Here is an 18,313-nt window from a genome sequence, read left to right as displayed (position 1 = left end):
GGGGGCCTGAGCGTGATGGGGTCTCTGGCCGCGGTGGAGGGTGGTGGTGTGTGCTGGCGTCCCACTTCCAGCCTCCCGTGTCGCCTGGCCGCAGCCTCACCCTGGTGCCCTCCCCACCCCAGAGGAAGCCCTGAGGGTTTTCGAGTCGTTGTTGCCCGGGCAACCATTTTACGAGCATCCACATGGTGGGCACATGTGTGTGTCCTGCACCCCACGCGTCTGCACGCCCCCACCCCACAGCCCCAGCCACGGTGGGGAGGGGGCTACCGGCAGTGTGGGGTGAGTGGGAGGTGGCCAAGGGCGGCTGGTGACAGCTCAATGGTGGCTGGGTGCATGGGGATGGGCTCCTGGCCGGGCCGCCTGTGTGCAGAGGGCTGTACCCCCCAGACTGGCCTCACACGTGTGTGCGTGCTTGTGTGCACGCGTGATCGTGTCTCCGAGGCCCCTGCGCTTGGGTGGCTGTGGGCTGTGTACTGCACCCTTGGGGGCGTGTGCGCCACGAGTGACTGTGTGGAACGTTTGCGTGGGGGCTGTGTGTGTGCACACGGCAGGGGCGGGAGCTGTCTCCGCATGGCCGTGTGTCCCAGCAGTGGTGTGGAGCGGGCCGCACGGTGTGTGTATTAACGGCGCAAATTGGCGCCAGGAGGCATGGGAGTGCAGGGCAAGCCACCGAGAGTGCGTGAGCAGACATGAGCAACCAAGGGGCTGCTTGGAGGGCCGGTGGGCTCCTGTGTGAATGTGCTCTGTGTGTGTGTGTGTGTGTGTGTGTGTGTGCATCCATGCCTGTCCTTGGCAAGGACGTGGGTCGTTGTGACCGCTCTGTGTGTGTTAGAGATGCTGCTGGACATCTGTGTGCCCCAGTGTGTGTGAGGATAAGGATGGCACTGGCTGGAGCCTGCCTGGGCCAAAGATTTGGGCATCTGTGTGTGAAAGGCCACAGGGACCGTACCCTTCTCTTCCGGCCAGGATGTCACTGGGACCATGTGGTGACACCAATGACAGCATGAGCAACCACAAGCCAGGGATGGTCACTCCTATTTACTTACTCAGTCTCTACCACAACCCTATTAGAATCTACGCATAATACCCGTTTACAGATGGGGAAACTGAGGCACATTCAAGAAGGATGGGCCCAAGGCTGCATAGAGCAGACACCTGTCCTTCCCATCCTGGACCAGGACCAGGCAGCTCTGACGCCGCCACTTCTCTGACACCTGCTCATCCTTATGCCCCCAGCCTACCCACAAGCTCACGTCCTGGCGGACTCCTTCCTGGGGGCTGTGCGCAGACCCCGACGTCCCCCCCAGCCGCATGAGCCTGAGTACAGGAAGTGAGACTGCCTGAGTGTCTCCTGTCACCGCCTACACTGCGTTGTAGTGCAAGTTGTACAGGCCCTTGGGTGTGTGTGTGTGTGTGTGTGTGTGTGTGTACGCGCGTTGAGGGCGTGGAGACGGGACGCTGGTCCTAGGAAGGTCTAATAGTCAGACGTATCCCAGGGCGTCTGGGACCAGAGGAAGGCAGGCGGCCTGTGCGGGAGCGAGGAGGCCCCAGGAAATCAGGCGGCAGTAGAGAGAAACCAGAGCACGGGGCCCCAAGAACGCAGGCGGCGCGCGGGAAAAAGCCGGTCGCGGAGGCCGAGGGCGGGGTTGTAGGGAGGGTGTTTTTCGGTAACTAGGCCGCGGTGGGGCGGGGCCACGGCGGTTCCAGCCCCGCCCACTCCACCCACCCTGCAGTTGGCTGGGGCCGCCAGGGGGCGCTTTAGGAACGCGGAGCCGTCGGGGAGGGGCCCGGTGGGTTTGGGCGCGCTGGCGCGAGGGGCAACGCGGGGTCTTGGTACCCAGAGAGCGCGGTGGAGAGCCGGGGATGGGATCCCCCGCAGGGCTCTGAGGCCAGACTGGGGAGAACTGGCCCTTGGTGATGGGCTCTGTGGGCAGCCGGTATCATCAGTCTCAGGGTATCACTTACGGTCTTAGGAAAAAAACTTCGAGTCTCAGTTCTCTAGAATGGCTTTGTCACCGGGGGCTTCTTTAGCTTTCTAAAAAAGAGGACCTGGGGCAGGACTAGGAAGACCCCACAATCTTCAGCGGGGTAAGAAGAGACTGTAGCCGTTGTAACTGCCGTCTGGGGTAGTGCTGGAGCTCTTAATTCCCCCGAGGAGAATCTGGGGAGGGGCTTCTCGGGGCCCCAGACTTTTGGAAGATGCGCTGACCGGGTCTCTGGAATAGGAGTGGGAAACAGCTAGTTAGCGGGGCGCTGCTCGGGGCTCCCTTGAGGGGCTTCCTTGGTGAGGGTACTTCTTGGGACTCTGCTTTCCGAAAGGGGACCAGGCAGGACCCAGGAGTCTGGCAGTAAAATCAGATCCTCACCAGAGCGTGGGGCGCTCAAGGCCGCGGATACTGGCGTCGGGGGCGCTGTGCGTCTTATCCCAGAAGGGGGCCCTTGGGGAGGCGGCGTCATGGGGAGCTGGCTTTCCTAAAGGGGCACCGCCGTGGTCTCCGGGGGCCCGGGGAGATTACCTTCTAGAGGGGGCGCTGTGGCCCCTGCACCCCAGCCACCTGCGCTCCTCCGGCCCCCGCCTTGGGCGGGGGCGGCTCCCGTCCCGGGAAACCCGAGCCACCGCCCCTGGCCCCGCCCCCAGCCCCGCCCCCCGCCCGGAGACGGCCAAGCCGTCCGCGGCGGGAGCGGCGGAGGCGGCGGGAGAGCGCGCCGTGGAGCCGCTCCGAAAGCCCGGGCCCCTCGCGCAGCAGCCCCGGAGCTCAGCGCCGCGCGCTCAGGCCGCCCGCGCCGTCCGTGCGCCCCCGCGCTCTGCGCCCTCCGAGCCGCGGGCCGTCCAGGGCGCCCCCAGCCCCAGCCCCAGCCCGGCCGGGTTGGCCGCAGCCCGCGGCTGATCGAGCCCGGGGGGGGCCATGGGCCGGCCCGCGCCGCGTCCCCCCCGCGGCCGCCCCCTCCGGCCCGGGCCCCCCCGAGCGCCGCGGGCCCAGGCGGCCCGGATGGCGGTCGCGGCGGCAGGGGCAGGGGCTGGGGTCGGCGCGGGCGGCAGGCGCGGCCACCACTGACGGGTAGTCGGGCACCCCGAGCAGGTAAGCAAGGGCAGGCTGGGGACCCGTAGGGGATCGGCGCTGGGGGAGGACCAGCTCCGTGGACGGGGATCTGGGGGCTACCAGGGGCTCCGGATAGACCCGTAGCTTCCCTCCCCTAGCCAAGAACCGGCATGTGTATGAAGGTGTGGTCTAGGGGGCGACAGGTCCGCGCATGGCAGGGGGGGCAGAGGTGGGCAGGGCGATCTTCGGCGCCTCTCCAAGCCAGGATCTGGCCAGGGTCCTTGTCCGACGGGGCGGGCGCGCCTCTGCCTCCTTGGACCCCCCCAAGTGTGCGTCTGAACAGGGTGGAAGCGGGGGCAGCCTGAATCCCCTCCCCAGCCTCCAGGAGGGCGAGACCCAGACACACGCGCTGCCTTGTGGTGTACAAGGGGCTGTGGGGGACGTTCGGATCCGCAGACCCCAGCCGGGGGAGCTGCCGTCGCGGCCCAGCTGCGCGCAGAAGTAAACATCTGTCAGTGGCGCGTTCCAGCCGCCGCCGCCTCCGGGGACACGGTGTCCTCCGGTAAGGGCCCGGCTCTCTCGGCTCTGGGAGCCGCCTGTTCAGCCACAAGAGGGCGCGAAACCCTTTTTGGGGGGAGGGTAGTCCCTTAAGGGCGAAGAGTGTATTTGAAGGAGAGGGGGGCTGTGCCTCCTGCTTTTTAAAAAAGGCATCTCTTGCTCAGGATAGTCTCAGAATTCTCCCAGAAGGTGCAGCGTGTGGGTTAGGAGTCATTAGGCAGCGGTGGATACAGACGGGGGGCAGATTTGGGGTGGGACTGGAGAGAGAAACGGCCACTCCCAGGACTTGGTGGCACCACTACTCCTTCCCCCAAGAAGTAACTGTATATATCATGGTGTCACTGGCTGGGCTCTGGGCTTGTGGTTATCTGCAAGTCTGGGACCCCAACCCAGATCTGGGGAGCATGGCCATGGTCCTGGGAGGGAGGGGTTTGCTGGAGGCCAGACTCCTGACTTTCCTCACTCCTGCCTTCCTGCCCTGCCCTCTCTCTGCTCAATCCTTCTCTGTGTGTTCCATGTCACTCTTTGTCTGTCTTCAAGTGCCCCAGGCTGAGGAAACCCCAGTGGGGCGTGACTGGTCTAGGCGGATGTCAGTGGAGGGAAGACTTCTAGCTTTGCCAGTCTCCCCTACCCATCCCCCACCCCCCGCCACCAGCCCCCTTGCCTTGGGGCCCTTTGGACACCCCTCCTCATTCCCTTCATCCAAGGACTCCTGAAGTTCAGGGTTCCGAAGCCACCCCTGGGCCTTGTAGACTACTCCTAGTGGCGAGCTACAAAGAGCTAGTTCTAGCCGTGCAGGAAAGAGCAGCAGCCCCCCAGCGGCAGGGCACCTGGCTGAAATTCCACCATTGGGACTATCCCTCAGATTTCAGACCTCAGTCTTCTGGGAAACAAGCAGAGGATACAGCTTTCAAGAATCTGGGCAGGAGAAGGAACGAGTTTGCAGCCTGGCACAGGGACACAATCGAGAGATTGTTCCCATGAATGTTTGCTGGATGGTGATGGTGTGGCTGACTGTTGGTATCCAGGCTCAAGGGCCTTGTCCTTCAGGGAAGACAGACCCAGGGTGGAGCCCAGAGTGGAGCCCAGAGTGAGGAGCAAAGGGTCTACCTCACGGTAAGATGATCAAGGGAGACTTTCTGGAGGAGGGGCATTGGGGCTGGGGCTGTGAAGGATGAATAGGAGTTTTCTAAGTGGGAAAAGAAAGGGCATTCCAGGTAGCAGGAACTGCACATTCAGAGATCTGGAGGCAGGTAAAAACACAACTGGTTTTGGAGAATCCAGTGTCTGGATGAATATGGGAGGGAGAGACCGTTCCAAGAGGTTGGCCCAGGAAAAACCGGGCTGGGGCATTCAGGGCCAGATTTCTAGAAGTTAGGGCTGGAAACACAGAGCAGAGAGGAATGGGTCTGTAATGCATCTGGCACCACTGGGCCCAGAGTTCTTTGCTGAGACTGTAAATTCCAATGCAGCTACATCTTTCCTGGTCCCCAAGGTAGGACAGAGGGGTCTGGGCCTCTGGGGCGAGGCCCACATGGGGAGATAGAGGAGGGGCAGATGGGGTTTTCCCTCTGCTTAGTGAGCACCAGGTAAGCATCGGGCAGGCCCGGCAGGAGGCTGGTTCTCCCCAGTTTGCAGCTGAGAAAACTGAGACTGTGTGAGCCGGAGGGATCTTTCCTTCTTGCCCCATATATTTTCTAAGCATCAAGCTATTGTGTGCCAGGCTCTGTGCTAGGACAAAGCACAGGATAAGACGGGCCTGGTGCCTGACACACCTGGGGGTGGGTGAGGGAGTGGAAGAGAGGTTTCCAAGCCAGCCAGCCAGATCTTTGCATGTGCAGTTCCTGCTACCCGGAATGACTTCTCATTTCCTACTTAGGAACTCCTACTCATCCTTCACGGCCCCATCCTCTCAATCCCCTTTTCCAGGAAATCTCCTCCGACCCTACTACCCTGATGTAGACACTTTGTTCCCCACACGGGGCCCCACCCTGGGTCCAAGTCTGTCTTCCTTAGAGGACAAAGCCCAGGAGCCTTGACCCCAACGGCCACACCATTCACTGACCAACAAATATTTGTGGGAAGTTATTTTCAGGCGAGGTTACTTTCAGGGGAGGTAACAGCTACAAAGGAAGCCTGAGGGGAGAATGGGGCGCTTCAGCAAAGGTATTCAGGAGAGGAAAAAGCTTCTCTTCAAATCCAAGGGGAACCAGGCTTCAGGTCGGTCCTGGAAGAAATCAGACAAGGGGCTCGCGTTTGCAGTAGGTAGTCTCACTTCCCAGCTTTGGGGACCGACACCCAAGAGAGCGTGCCTAAAAAGCTCAATGTGTTGAGGACCAAGTGCCGAATTTGTACTTGCGGAGGTAGAAGAGATGACTCGGGTCCCCAGGTTCCCAGGAAACCAATGGTAGGGTTTGAGTCAGGCCCAGGTTCTGTGCCTCTGTTCCCCCTCTGTCCGATGGCCAGCTTTGCGCGGTGTCCTGCTGGCTACTCCCAGAGGACCCAAGTCTCTTGTGCCACCCGCCGGCCCCACACCAGCTGCTTACCCATGCCAGGCTTAATTAGGCTGATCCTGTTATCCACCCCCCCAGGGAACCCCCTCCTGCCCGCCCCAGATGCCTGCGAGGCCCGCCCCAGGCCAGCCTGGCTAGGCAGACCAGCCTGCTACGTACGGTCAAGGTGAGAACTTTACAGGCCAGCCGATGAGGGCTGGGCCAGAAAAGCTGGTGGCCCTGCCCGTCCCCCACACTCCCCAGCCCAGTCTCCCTGAGAACATGCCCCGCGTGGCAGCAGGTTCAGGATGAGAATTCCAGGCACTGGTGGTGGTTGGGGGGGGTGGATTGGAGAGCTGACCATGCAGGTCCCATGGCCCTCTGTCTCCCCTACCTCATCTCCCCGCACTGACCCCAAAATCCATTTGCTCCTGCAACTCCCTCCACCTAGAACACTCTCTCCAAATCTTCACTTGGTCTCAGCTGCAAGGCGGCCTCCTCTAAGAAGCCCCCCTGGCTGCTCACCCTCAAAGTATCCCCCAGTCACTATGACTTCCCTGTGTTCTGTTTTGTTACCCTACTGCCAACATCTAAGCTACCTTATTCATTTCTTCTTTCTTCTCCACCTCCCTGACTGGACGGGAGGCTTGGCGGGGGTGGGGCGCAGGTTAGCCTCGGTTCCCTGCCTGGCCCAGCGCACAGTAGGCGCTCAGTAAGTGTTGATCGGGTGTGTTGGGGGCAGAACTCAGCCTGGCACACGGGGCTTGCTGCCATGTGGACACTTTATTTACTTGCTGGCTCTGCTCTGCTATGGGTCGTCGAGAAAACCTCTTATTTCCATCGATATCAGCCCCCCTTTCTCCCAGATAGCAGGACCTATGGTGCCCACCCGCTGCTCGCCACCCCCTCCCCATGGCCCTGGCCACCAGGACTCAGGGACTGTGGAGGCATTTGAGAGAACACGTTTGGAGTGAGACCCAGGTTCAACCTCAGTTTGGCACTTTTTTTCTTTTCTTTTCCTTGCCTTTTCTTTTCTTTCTTTTTTTTTTTTTAAGATTTTATTTGTCTATATTTAGAGAGAGAGAGAGAGAGAGAGAGCGTTCATGGGGACGAGTGGGGAAGGAGGGACAGGAGGAGAGGCAGAGACTCTCGCAGAGTCCCCACTGAGTGCAGAGCCTGAGCAGAAATCAGGAGTCAGATGCTCAACTAGCTGTGTGCGGGGAACGACATCGTTTCCAGGGACTGTGAGGACCATTAAACCTGTGGAAAGCACTTAGCACAGTACTTGACACTACGTAAACATAATAGCCTGCGTGGTGGGGGCGTTAATGTTATTATTGTTGCTATTAGAGAGGCCATGCGGTACCATGATTAAGAATGTGGAGAGGGTATTGGGGCTGGGACTCTGAGGGATGAGTAGGAGTTCACCTGACTATCTGTTCCAGTCCCAGCTTGGCCACTTACACTCTATTCTCTTTGATCTTGAGCAAATAATGTCACTTCTTGGACCTGTTTTCCCACCCCCAGAATGGAGATAAAATAGTCCATACTTTGCTGTGAATTATTCTGTGTAAAGTGCTTAGAACAGCACCAGTACGGTGTGCACTGGTGCTAGTGTGAGCTATTAGTTTTAGTTTTATTTATTTTTTGCTGCTATTATTGTCACAGGGCGATCAGCACAGTCCCACCCCCCCTCCCCCAGACGTCACTCTGACTGTGCCTCTCTCGGCTTCCCTCTGGTGAAGACACACCTGGAGCCCCTTCATGGAAGCTCAGGAGCTCAGATTGATTCTCAAATCCATCAAATCAAAAAAATCAATCTCAAATCAATCAATCAAAAAAAAAAAAAAAGGCAGGGAGCCAGTGATAGTTCTAGCAAGTGGGCAACAGAGAGCTTCTGGGTGGGGAAAAGGCGAGAGGCTGGGCCCCTACCTCCAGCTAGGCACGGAAGGTTGGCTGGGGGTGTTTGTAACGGCTTCCCCCCACCCCCATGAGGCCCCTGCAGACGCGGCATCGGAACCAGCTGCGCTAGCCAGATGTTCCTGGTTTACCCCCAGATGTGTGTCGCCGGCTCGAGGCTGCCCTGGCCTCCCCATCTCCACCATGGGGCGGGGCTGGGCCCTGGGGCCTCCCAGGGAGGGGGCACATATTTGTGGGCTGTGGAATTTGGTTCTTCTTTTGCAGGGACCATTGAGTCTTGCCTCGACGGAGGCCAAGTCCTGCCCCTCCTGCGACCTCAGTTTCCCCACCACGGGAACTTGCAGGGGCCTTTTAGGGGGAAAGAGAGGAGCAGGGAGCCCCCTTGCTGTCAGCCCCGGGGGGCGGAGGCCGGGGCCGGCCCGCTGCTGCCACTGGCCAGGCCCGCAGGTCTGCCCTGCATGCAGGAGCTGGCCCTCCCGATGAGAGCAGAGGTGTCCCAGGCAGCTGGCTGTGCGGAGGGGGAAACTGAGGCTCCAGGGAGGGGGAGGGGCTTGCCCTGAGTCATCCAGCAAGGAAGAGGCAGAGCAGGGATCCTAAGGCAGCCATCTAGAGCCGGGTGCCGTGGGGCTCAGACACAAGCCCTTCCTCACGCGCACACCCGCTCACCCGCAGGGGCACACGCGGCCGACCCTGCAGCGCTTCGGGGCCAGGCTCACTCTGCCCGCGGGCGGTGACGGCGGCCCCACCAGCCGCCGGTCCAGCTCCTCCGTGTCCTCCCTCGAGTTCCCACGGGGCTGGGCAGCACCCTTCAGGGAGGTCCCCTCTAGGAAGGCCCAGGAGGTGTCCAGGAGTGCGGTGGCGAAGGAGAAGGTGTATGCGGAAGGAGACCCCACAGGGGCTCAAGTACGGAGGCCAAGGAGCCGCAGCACACCCTTTTTTTTTTTTTTTTTTTTTTTTAAGATTTATTTATTTATCTGACACAGAGAGAAAGAGAGAGCGAGTGCAGAAGCGGGAGGAGTGGCAGGCAGAGGCAGAGGGAGAAGCAGGCTTCCTGCTGAGCACGGAGCCCGATGTGGGCTCAGTCCCAGGACCCTGGGATCATGCCCTGAGCTGAAGGCAGACGCCTGACCGACTGAGCCCCCCAGGCGCTCAAGCTCATACCTTTGTGAACAGAATTCTTGACGCCTGCCGGTGCCTTAAAAGGACCCAGGCCAGGCTAGCCCTCAAAAATCCCCCAGTCCAGAAAAGACAGATGTGGGTCCAAACACTATGCCAGTGGGGCTAGGTAAGAGGGAGGGACCCACAGCTGGGGATCCAAGATGGGAAGCCAGGAAGGCTTCCTGGAGGAGGTTCCATAGGAGCTAGGGCTCTGAAGGATGAGTAGGAGTTTACCAGATGGGGGTAGGCCCGGATTCAAGACCTCCCTCGGACTAGAGAGACGAGTGGATGGAAAGAAGTGCCTTCTCCCATCCTTCTTCTCCCTGGGAATGAGCGAGAAACCAGTGCCTCCTTGAGGCGAGGAGCTCTGCAGGAAGGAGGCTGTTGACCTCGAGAACAGGAATGCCTGGCCTGTGTCTCCTGGGAGGCTCCGTGGAAAGGTGGAGCCTTAGGGCGTTGCCTGGGCACCAGGATAATGAGCAGAGTTTCTTGGCACTACCAAGGAAAGGTTCCAGAAACACCCACATACACACACCCTCACCCTGACTGTCTGTTCCTTGGAAGATAGGAAGGGCTCGCCTGGCTGTGTGACTCTGGGTTACTCATCACCCCTCTCTGGGCTGCGTCCCAGCCCTGGGCGCTCTGTGGCCTCCAGCTGGAAGTAAGGTCTTCGCGGATCCGACTTTCTGGAGTTCAGACTGTCAGGGACCCCAAGAAATGGGTGGGCTCCCTTCCCTGGGCAGTGAGGATTCTCCAGGGTCCGGACATTTTCTGAGAGTTGAGAGGACACCAGGGCCAGGCCCTGTCTGAGCAGCGAGGGAAGCCCTGGACCAGTGTGTCCCCATGTCCCCATGCGTGTGAGCTTGTGGGCACGAAGTGAGAATGGCAGAGGCAAGCAGGTGGCGGGCCCAGTTCGGTCCTAGGTCAAGCGTGCAAACAATGTGGGACACCCCATGCCTGTAGGTGTGTGTCCCTGAGTGTGCACAGGTCGAGTGCTCAGGGGAGGGCTCGGGGGGCGACGTGCCTGCATGGCCAGACCTGCTGTTCTCTGGGCCAATGTGCCAGAGACCATGTGTGTTGTCCTTGAGAGTGTGAAAACGCTTGTGTAGGGGCTCCCAGGTGTGCAAGAGGCTAAGAACACCCAAGGGGCCGGGGGGGTGAGAGCTCCGGAGGACAAGAGCAGCCGGTCTGTGCTGTGTCCGAGTGCCCAAGTGTGCGCACATGCTCGTGTGTGAGCAGGGCTGTGTTCAAGCTGTGTCCGAGTGCCCAAGTGTGCGCACATGCTCGTGTGTGAGCAGGGCTGTGTTCAAGCTGTGTCCGAGTGCCCAAGTGTGCGCACATGCTCGTGTGTGAGCAGGCCTGTGTTCAAGCTGTGTCCGAGTGCCCAAGTGTGCGCACATGCTCGTGTGTGAGCAGGCCTGTGTTCAAACATGATAACCTACAAGTGTGGTGGAAACTGCCCAAGTGTGACCATGTGTGAGCGTGAATTACACTAGCAGGTAAACAAGGCTGCCATAACGCGTGAGTGTGAGCGTTAACATGCCTCAGTGTGAACGCCCAAGCTTCTGAGTGCAGGACACTAGGATGTGAGTGAGGTAGTGATAGGGCGTGTGAGAATGGTTGAATGCGCGATTGTGTTCCAATAAGTGAGTGTGATCGTGTTGGAAGATATGAGTATGCACGCCTTAATTCGTGACTGTGTCTGGGTCTGTCAGTGTAACCTTCCTTGAGGGGGTGAGTGTGAAAACTTCCGGGAGTGGAATAATGTCGGGAGTGTGTGTGACAATGCCCTTGGGCTTGATTGTGCTCCCGTTCGGATGGACGTGTGAGACACTGGCCATGTGAGTGTGAGGGCATGGCCATGTGTTTCCAACATGAGTGAAAATGCCCGTGTGCACGTGAAAAAACCTGCATGTGTGAGCCCCACCCTGCTGGAAGGAGTTGGTGAGCACGAGCGCAGGGAGTGTAAGTGGGCCGGTGTCGGAGTGTGCAAGCGACGGTGTGTCCCAGGGTCTGCGTGCAGGAGCGTCTGGGAGTGCACGGGAGTGAGAGCACCCAGGTGCGTGATCGAGGACAAGAAGGCCGAGCGTGAGTGATTGTGAGCCCCCACGTGTGCTGTCAGCCCACCTACCTGGGACCAGGAGCCTTAGGACCCAGACACACGGATGGTGCACAGCGGGGCCCCTCCCCGAGCCCTCGGCCACACGCGCAGCACCTCCATGTGTCAGGGCCGCGCCAGACACAAACCAGTTGGGTGACCCCCTTCCTGAAAGGCCCATTGTTAACAGACGCTTATCAGCCGCACCCACCGGGCCCCCTCCGCCCTTGGCCCTCTGCTTTCCTGCCCCCCAGCAGAGCTCCGGGGGGTCCGCGGCTCCAAGGACACCGGGGGCTCTGGGGGCCAGGCTGTCTCCGGGCCCATCCAGCCTCTCAGCAACCCCCCCCAGGAAGGCCTCCGCAGAAACAGGACCAGAGCCTGGCACCGGGCGGGGCTGTCGTGCCAGCCTAGCAGGGAAATGGAGGCACACCATGGCAGGACGTGCGAGAGAGCACGCGGGGTGCTGGGCGTGCAGAGAGGACTTTATGGCCCCAAAGCATAAAACAAATGCTCCTTCAGGCCAGGGGGTGGGTTGGGTCACCTGACAATTTCCAGGCTGCCGTCTGCTTGCTGCACCAGCCTGACAATGAGATGTGCCCCCCGTGGCCACCAAGGCCCTGCGAGACCAGCCGGCCTCCCCTCCTCCCCCCTCCACCCCCCTCACTCTGTTCCAGCCACAGGGGCCACCAGTGTTCCTCCCACACACCTCCTATGGGGCAGCCTAGTTCTCAGGGGGACTCCACAGGCATCGGGCATCCAGGACCAAGCCAAGCCCCGCAAAGCCCCCACGTGTGTGTCCCACCCAAGAAGGCAGATTCCAATCCCAGATGCTTTTCTAGCTGTGCCCTTGCCTAAGCCCTACCTGCTGTGTGCCACCTTTCCCCAGCTGTAAGTGGAGCTCACCATGCCTCCTAGGTGGGCTCAGCACCGGCTCTGGTACACAGCAGGTGCTTAATACATGTGCCCTGCTACTGTCTAGCGGCTGTAGGTCCCGCGCCAGCGATTCCGCGGGGCGGAGGTGCCGGGTTGGGAGGAGGCATGGAGAGGCGGTTCCAGACCCACTGAGCCCAGCCTGCCCTTGCAGGGTCCAGGCCAGACTGAAATGCAAATCGCACGCAAATGCCGGCTCCGCGCAGGGGCCAGCAGCCTGAGCCGCCCAAGGTGCGCGCGTGGGGGCGCCCGGCACCCCACAGCCCAGCCCAGGCGCTGACCGGCCTCCAGCGCGGCTTTCAGCGCTCCGTGTAAATGTTTACACTGGGCCGGCCGCCAGGCCCCGCGCGGGCCGCCACCAGGCTGCCAGGCCTGGGAATGTAAACGCGGGTTGGGGGCCGCCCAGCGGCGGGGAGAAGCTCTGGCCCGGGTGGGCGGGAATGCGCAGGCCTCAGGAAACACCTACTGTGTGCACTCAGGGCGCCGGGGCTGGACGGGCCCAGCACTGAGTCATCCGTGAAACACGGCGGGAAGGCTGGAGCCACTGGGGGTGCACACCTGCTGCGAACCCGGGGCAGGGGGTGGGGGGAAGGGCGCGGGTGAGAGCAGCCAGAGAGGGCTTCCTGGGGGAGTCGCTGTCCAAGCTGAGACTCAGAGGGGGTTGGGAGTGGGGAGGAGGAGAAGAGACTGTGCTGGGTGGGAGGAGGGGCTTGTGCAAAGGCCTGCGGGTGGGTGGGTCGAGTGCAGCTTAGGTCCATGGCCACCTGTTCCTGGGCACTAGTTTCATCTGTCTGGAGGGGAAACTCAGGCTCGGAGAGGGGAGGGAGGTACCCTGGAGGACCCCAATGTCAGGAACACAGTAGAGCACATTCTGTTCTCCACACCCCCCAGTCCCACAGTGCCCCCTGCTGGGAGCACCCTCACCTCCTTCCAGTCTCCCCTCCAGGCTCCCTGGGCTCCAGCCTCCTGGCTGCACTGGCCAACTTTGGTTCAGCCTCAGGACCTTTGCACTGGTTCTTCCCGCCTGCCTGAGATGCCATTCTCTTGTGCCTGGCGGACTCCTACCTTGGTTGTTCAAGCCTCAGCTTTCGTCAATGCTCAGGAAAGCACTGTGGCAGCCCCGGATGGGGGCGGTTGCCCTGCTACTCCTGGCACAGTGCCCACCGCTTTCCTGGGCAGCATTTTTCACAAGCTGGTTCAGTGGTTCCTTGATGAGTCGTGTCTATGTTATTACTGATCATTAAGCAGAAGTGGCTGGAAATCAGGGGCCCCACCGTGTCCCCGGCACCTGGCCCAGCTCTCTGTTTCCGTTTGTTGCCTGACTGACAGACAGACAGACGGAGGCCGTGGGGCTGACCATCACTTGCCCGCAGGCCGAGGATGCAGCGCTGGAAGGCGGCAGCCTTGGCCTCGGTGCTCTGCAGCTCGGTGCTCTCCATCTGGATGTGTCGGGACGGCCTGCTCCTCAGCCACCGCCTGGGACCCGCACTGACGCCACTACGCCGCCCACCTCGCACCCTGGACGCCCGGATCGCCCGCCTGGCCCAGTGTAAGTGGGTCCCCGACTTAGGTCAGCTGCCCTGATAGGGAGGTGGCCATAGTGGTGGAACTCTATTTAGGGCCAAAGAGGCTTAATTTAGATGGGGTGGGGAGGGTGCAAATTGCCCCAAGATCCTGGCAGGGGTGGTGGTGGAGGGGTTGCTGGGAGCTGGGGGTCTCTGGGCTCAGCTGTCACAAGGAATTAGGTTCTGGTCTTGAGGGGCCAGGGGTCCGGATGGAGATTAGACCGGGGCATCCAACCTCTGCGATGGGGGAGCTCCCATGCGCTGCACGGGAAGCAGGTACCGGAAGGCCGGACCCGAGACCCCAAGCAACTGCCCAGTGGACAAGGACCAAGGGGAGTGGGAAACCCCGAGAGACGTAGAAATGGGGGGAGAAACAGAGATGCTCAGACACAGAGAGACACAGGTTGGGAGAAATGGGCAGGGGAAATGCCTTGGGGTGGCGATACAGAACCGCCCCCTTCGAGGGGCGTGGCCTTGGCGCCCGTGATCCCCGCTCCTCCCTGGGGCCCGCCCCCTGCCCCGCCCACCTGACGGAGTTGGGGTGGAAGGGCCTGGGTCCCGACCTCCTGTGAGTGCGCGCGTGTCCACGCGGGCGCCACGCCGGCGGCCGAGGTGTGGGCGCGGTCGCGGCGCGTGCATGGCGCCCGCGGGGTTGCACCGCGTGCGGTTCGTGGGCAAGTCCGCGCCCGCCCTGCGGGCCCACACAATCCTCCTTTCTTGTCCTTACAATGGACAAGGGCGGCCTGAGGCACGGGCTCCACTTCCGCCCTTCGCTTATTCCCGCGGGCAGCAAAGTCCTTCCCAAGACCCTGAGTTCCAGAGACGCGGGTGGGGTCCCCAAACCTAGCGCTTAGAGCCTGAGGCTGCGACACCGACGGTGGGATCTCGGGCACCCACTGGGAAGGCTCTCGGCCCCTAGGCGGGGGTTGCTCACCCGGCAGCCTGTTCCTGGGCGCAGTCCTACTAATGGAAGAGAGTGGCCGCTGACCCCCCCCCCCCCCGCCCCGAGTCCCCCTGAGCCCAATGCGCGGTTGGTGGAATTGCAGGCGGGGCGGGGGGTGGGGGGGCGGTGGGAGCTCGGGGTGGGGCTCGGGTGGGGGGGGGGCTGTTGCTCGTCTCATCTCGGTGTGTTCAGACCCTGTGCAGGTGGCCAGGCCTGCTGGAGGGAGGCAGGGACACATAGGCTAGGAGAGCTCTCACTGTTTATCTGAGATGCAAATTTAACCGGGCATCTGTACTGTATCTGGCAACCTCCTCCGCCCGCCCCCCACCGCGGCCACAATAACTGTGTGGATGTATACCTGAAGGGCGGGCACACTACAGGGTGGAAATGTAGGCACCCTAAGTTAGGTAGGCTCCAACCTAACCCCAGAGCAGACGCCGCCGGCCACCCCAGTCCTCGCCCAGGGCTTCAAGAACTGGAAACATGCTCAGTTGATCCCCACTTTCCAGTGCCCCAGCCTCAGCCAAATCGGAATACTCCGAGCTCCTTGAGCAGACAGGGAAACTGAGGCACAGAGCAGGGCCATCACCTGCCTGAAGTTTTATAGGGCTGGAACTGGCAGAGCAAGACACACAATTAGGGTCTGTCTTCTTCCTGAGATGTCCTGCGGAAACAGACACACCCTCTCCCTAGCTTCTCCCTGAGCCATTTCCTAGGAGATCCAAGTGCGGAAGGCAGGGGATAAACTCGGGGTCTCCTCTCCCAACCACAAGCATGCCTGCCACCTGCTCAGAGGCTGGGAGCACCCGCCTGCCTTTCCACTATCAGTGCCACCTGCCATTGGCATGCCTGCGAGGCTCTCCAGAGGACTGGGGCAGCCCAGCCGCCTGGGAAATAAATTTAGGCTCCAGGGCCCTGGGAATCTGTGACTCCGGGCACCTCCCGGCACCGTGGGAGCGCAGAGAATTGGACCTGGGCCAAACTTGGCCACATGAGGGAGGCCGGAAGAAGCCTGTGCTCGTGTCTCTCTCTCTCTCTGTCACCTGCGAGTGCTGTGGCCTTGGGCCAGTCTCTGCCCTATTGGATGGCCAGTTGTCTCACCTGTAACACGGGGGAGGCCGGGCTATCCCCTTGCTGCTTCCCCACGCGGTCCCCACACCAGGCCTCGGTGTCTGCTGCTGTTGTCGTCTGCACGTTCTGAACAGCCCACCCAGCCCGATGTGGTGCTGTTCACGGAGACACTGAGTGCCAGCACACGACGGAGCGGAGGGGGGTGGGTGCGGGTGTTGGGTGGGGCCCCCACAGAGTGAGCTAGGGACTCATTAACAGCCCAGCGGAAGGGCCGGTGCCCAACACAGGGGCTGGGTCCAGAGAAGGCCGTTGGGAGCCATGGGGCCCTGCCTGGGCTTCTGCTCAGGCATCCCGCAGGGCCCCCAGACAGGGACCGTTTAGGTGCCATGTTGGGAAGTGGCCGTGAGCTGAGACTTGGCCTTGGGAAGGTGCGCGAAGGCCCCCGGGGCCCAGAAAGGGGCTGTTTACCGAGGGGAAGGGCGACGGTCGGAGCTCTCCCCCAGCTCCCCACCGACCCACCCCGCTCTGTGTCTCTCCCCGCAGATCGAGCGCTGCTGCAGGGCGCCCCGGACGCGGTGGAGCTACGCCAGCTGACGCCCTGGGCCGGCAGATCCCCGCGTCCGCACCGTCGGGCGGGGGCCCGGCGGAGACGCGCGCGCGCGCGATCGGGGGCGCGGCCGTGCGGGCTGCGGGAGCTCGAAGTGCGCGTGAGCGAGCTGGGCTTGGGCTACGCGTCGGACGAGACGGTGCTGTTCCGCTACTGCGCAGGCGCCTGCGAGGCGGCCGCGCGCGTGTACGACCTGGGGCTGCGGCGGCTCCGCCAGCGGAGGCGCGTCCGGCGGGAGCGGGTGCGCGCGCAGCCCTGCTGTCGCCCGACGGCCTACGAGGACGAGGTGTCCTTCCTGGACGCGCACAGCCGCTACCACACGGTCCACGAGCTGTCGGCGCGCGAGTGTGCCTGCGTCTGAGCCTACCTCACCGGGCCGGCGGGACGGCGGCCTCCCCCTCTCCGCCCGCGCGGCGGCGCCCCCACCCGCCCCGCCTGGCCAGGCCCGCGGCGACGGACTGCGCGTGCGCAGCAGGTGCCTTCCAGGCCTCCGGACTGTCCAGTTACTGCACCGAGATAAAGTGTGGAAAATGGAGCTGCGTGTGATTCCGCGTTCTGGGGAGCCCACCTGTCGGAGGGACACCAACCTACGTGGGGTGGGGCGGGGCACCAGATCCACTGGGCAAAGGGGGACGCGCCGGGTTCCCCCCACTTATGGTACAGAGGGTTCTTTCCCTGCGGTAACACCAAGGAAAGGGGTGTGCGTGGGAACAACGTCGACGGGAGCCGTCCATCCCACTTGCCTTTAGGTCCCTGTGTCCCTTCTGACATGTCCTGCTTCTACCGCCCCCAAAGGTGGGCTTCTGAATGGGAGGAGGGAGCCAAATGGCAGACGAGGAGCCTGAGGTCTAGGTGGACCCAAGCCTCCCTCCCCCCGAGGGCCTCCTCAGGCCCCGTCTACCCGCTCGGAGCCACTATCTCCTTTCACCAGCTAAAAATATATGTGCGCTGCCCATCTCCCTGTGGGGATAGGTCTGGGGCGGGCGCCAGCCCCGTCCAGCCCAAAAGTGGCGCCTGCTAGGGCAGAGCCCCGTCCCCAAGGACCTAGGTCCTGGGCCTATTAAAGCCCTGGCCCGAGCTCCTGAGGGGATTTACGATGTGTCCTCGCAGAGGACAGAAAAAGCCGTGTCACCTCGGTGCTTGGCAGGCCCGAGACAGCGTGGAGGATTGGGTTCCCAGACTTTGGGGAGGGGTCTGCACATCCCAGGGTTGGATGTAGGGCCCTCTGGGGAACCCCACACCCTGGAGACCAGTGGGTTTGGACCCTCCGGTCCTGCACCTGGAGTGGGGTTCCGGAGGGCACAAGCCCCTCGCACCCGACAGCTTCCTGAGCACATGGCCCCCTCTCTTCCTCCCTCACCCCATCTCCAGGGAGGCTCCCGGGAGCAGAGCCCTGCGCTCCATCACTGTTCTCCTAGACTGCCCTCTCCTCTCTTTCCCACACATGTGATATGAGGGCCGCCATCTAAACACCATGACCCAGCCCGGGCCCCCTCCTGAAGCTGGAGGGCCCCGTCAGAAGCTGTCTCGGGAAGGGTCACCCAGCCGAATGGGAATATGCCCTGTTCCCTGCTACTCAGTCCCTGGCTGCCGCTGGAGACACTAGAGGCAGCTACCATGCAGGACTTCCAGGCAGTCCTGAGAGCAGGGCTTGGCCGAGGGGTGGTCTGCTTGGTAGGAAGTTTCCGGGCTGAGACTGTCTGGGGTCTCCACACGCGCCCCCACCGAATACCCCCACCCTCCCTTCCCCTCCATCCCCTGTCTTCTGAGGTTTGGGGTGCTGGACCCCTCCTCTGTTTGGGCTGACTCCGCCCAGCTGTCGCAGAGAGGCTGGGGTCCACTGCTTGGGTCAGAAGCCAAGCCTCAGTTTCCCCATCCCAGATGGCCCTGAGCCACAGAGGCGGAAGTTCCTCAGTCCAGTGCACACAGT

General features: G+C 61.9%; 1 protein-coding gene and 1 long non-coding RNA gene across 3 annotated transcripts; one reads left to right on the top strand and one right to left on the bottom strand.

Moving 5' to 3' along the window:
* Positions 1–2,004: 2,004 nt before the first annotated feature.
* Positions 2,005–2,594, bottom strand: LOC309841027. Its single transcript, XR_014298905.1, has 2 exons — positions 2,367–2,594; positions 2,005–2,216 (listed from the first exon to the last, which is right to left on the bottom strand). It is a non-coding gene; the product is annotated as an uncharacterized lncRNA (long non-coding RNA).
* Positions 2,595–2,923: 329 nt separating this feature from the next.
* Positions 2,924–16,918, top strand: LOC309841013 (neurturin). 2 transcript variants are annotated; one of them, XM_082683818.1, is made up of 3 exons: positions 2,924–3,080; positions 13,527–13,746; positions 16,320–16,918. In XM_082683818.1, the coding sequence occupies exons 2-3, from the start codon at positions 13,578–13,580 to the stop codon at positions 16,742–16,744; spliced, it is 594 nt and encodes a 197-aa protein (XP_082539944.1). In that variant the 5' UTR covers positions 2,924–3,080; positions 13,527–13,577; the 3' UTR covers positions 16,745–16,918. The 2 variants fall into 2 exon arrangements, with proteins under 2 accessions (XP_082539944.1, XP_082539945.1); XM_082683819.1 differs by having other exon boundaries at positions 2,956–3,080; positions 13,571–13,746.
* The last annotated feature ends 1,395 nt before the right edge of the window (positions 16,919–18,313 follow it).

This window comes from Mustela nivalis (genome assembly GCF_964662115.1).
Source record: "Mustela nivalis genome assembly, chromosome: 1".
Taxonomy (NCBI): domain Eukaryota; kingdom Metazoa; phylum Chordata; class Mammalia; order Carnivora; family Mustelidae; genus Mustela; species Mustela nivalis.
The sequence above is the reverse complement of the archived record's forward strand: the minus strand, read 5'-3'. Positions and strand labels throughout refer to the sequence as shown.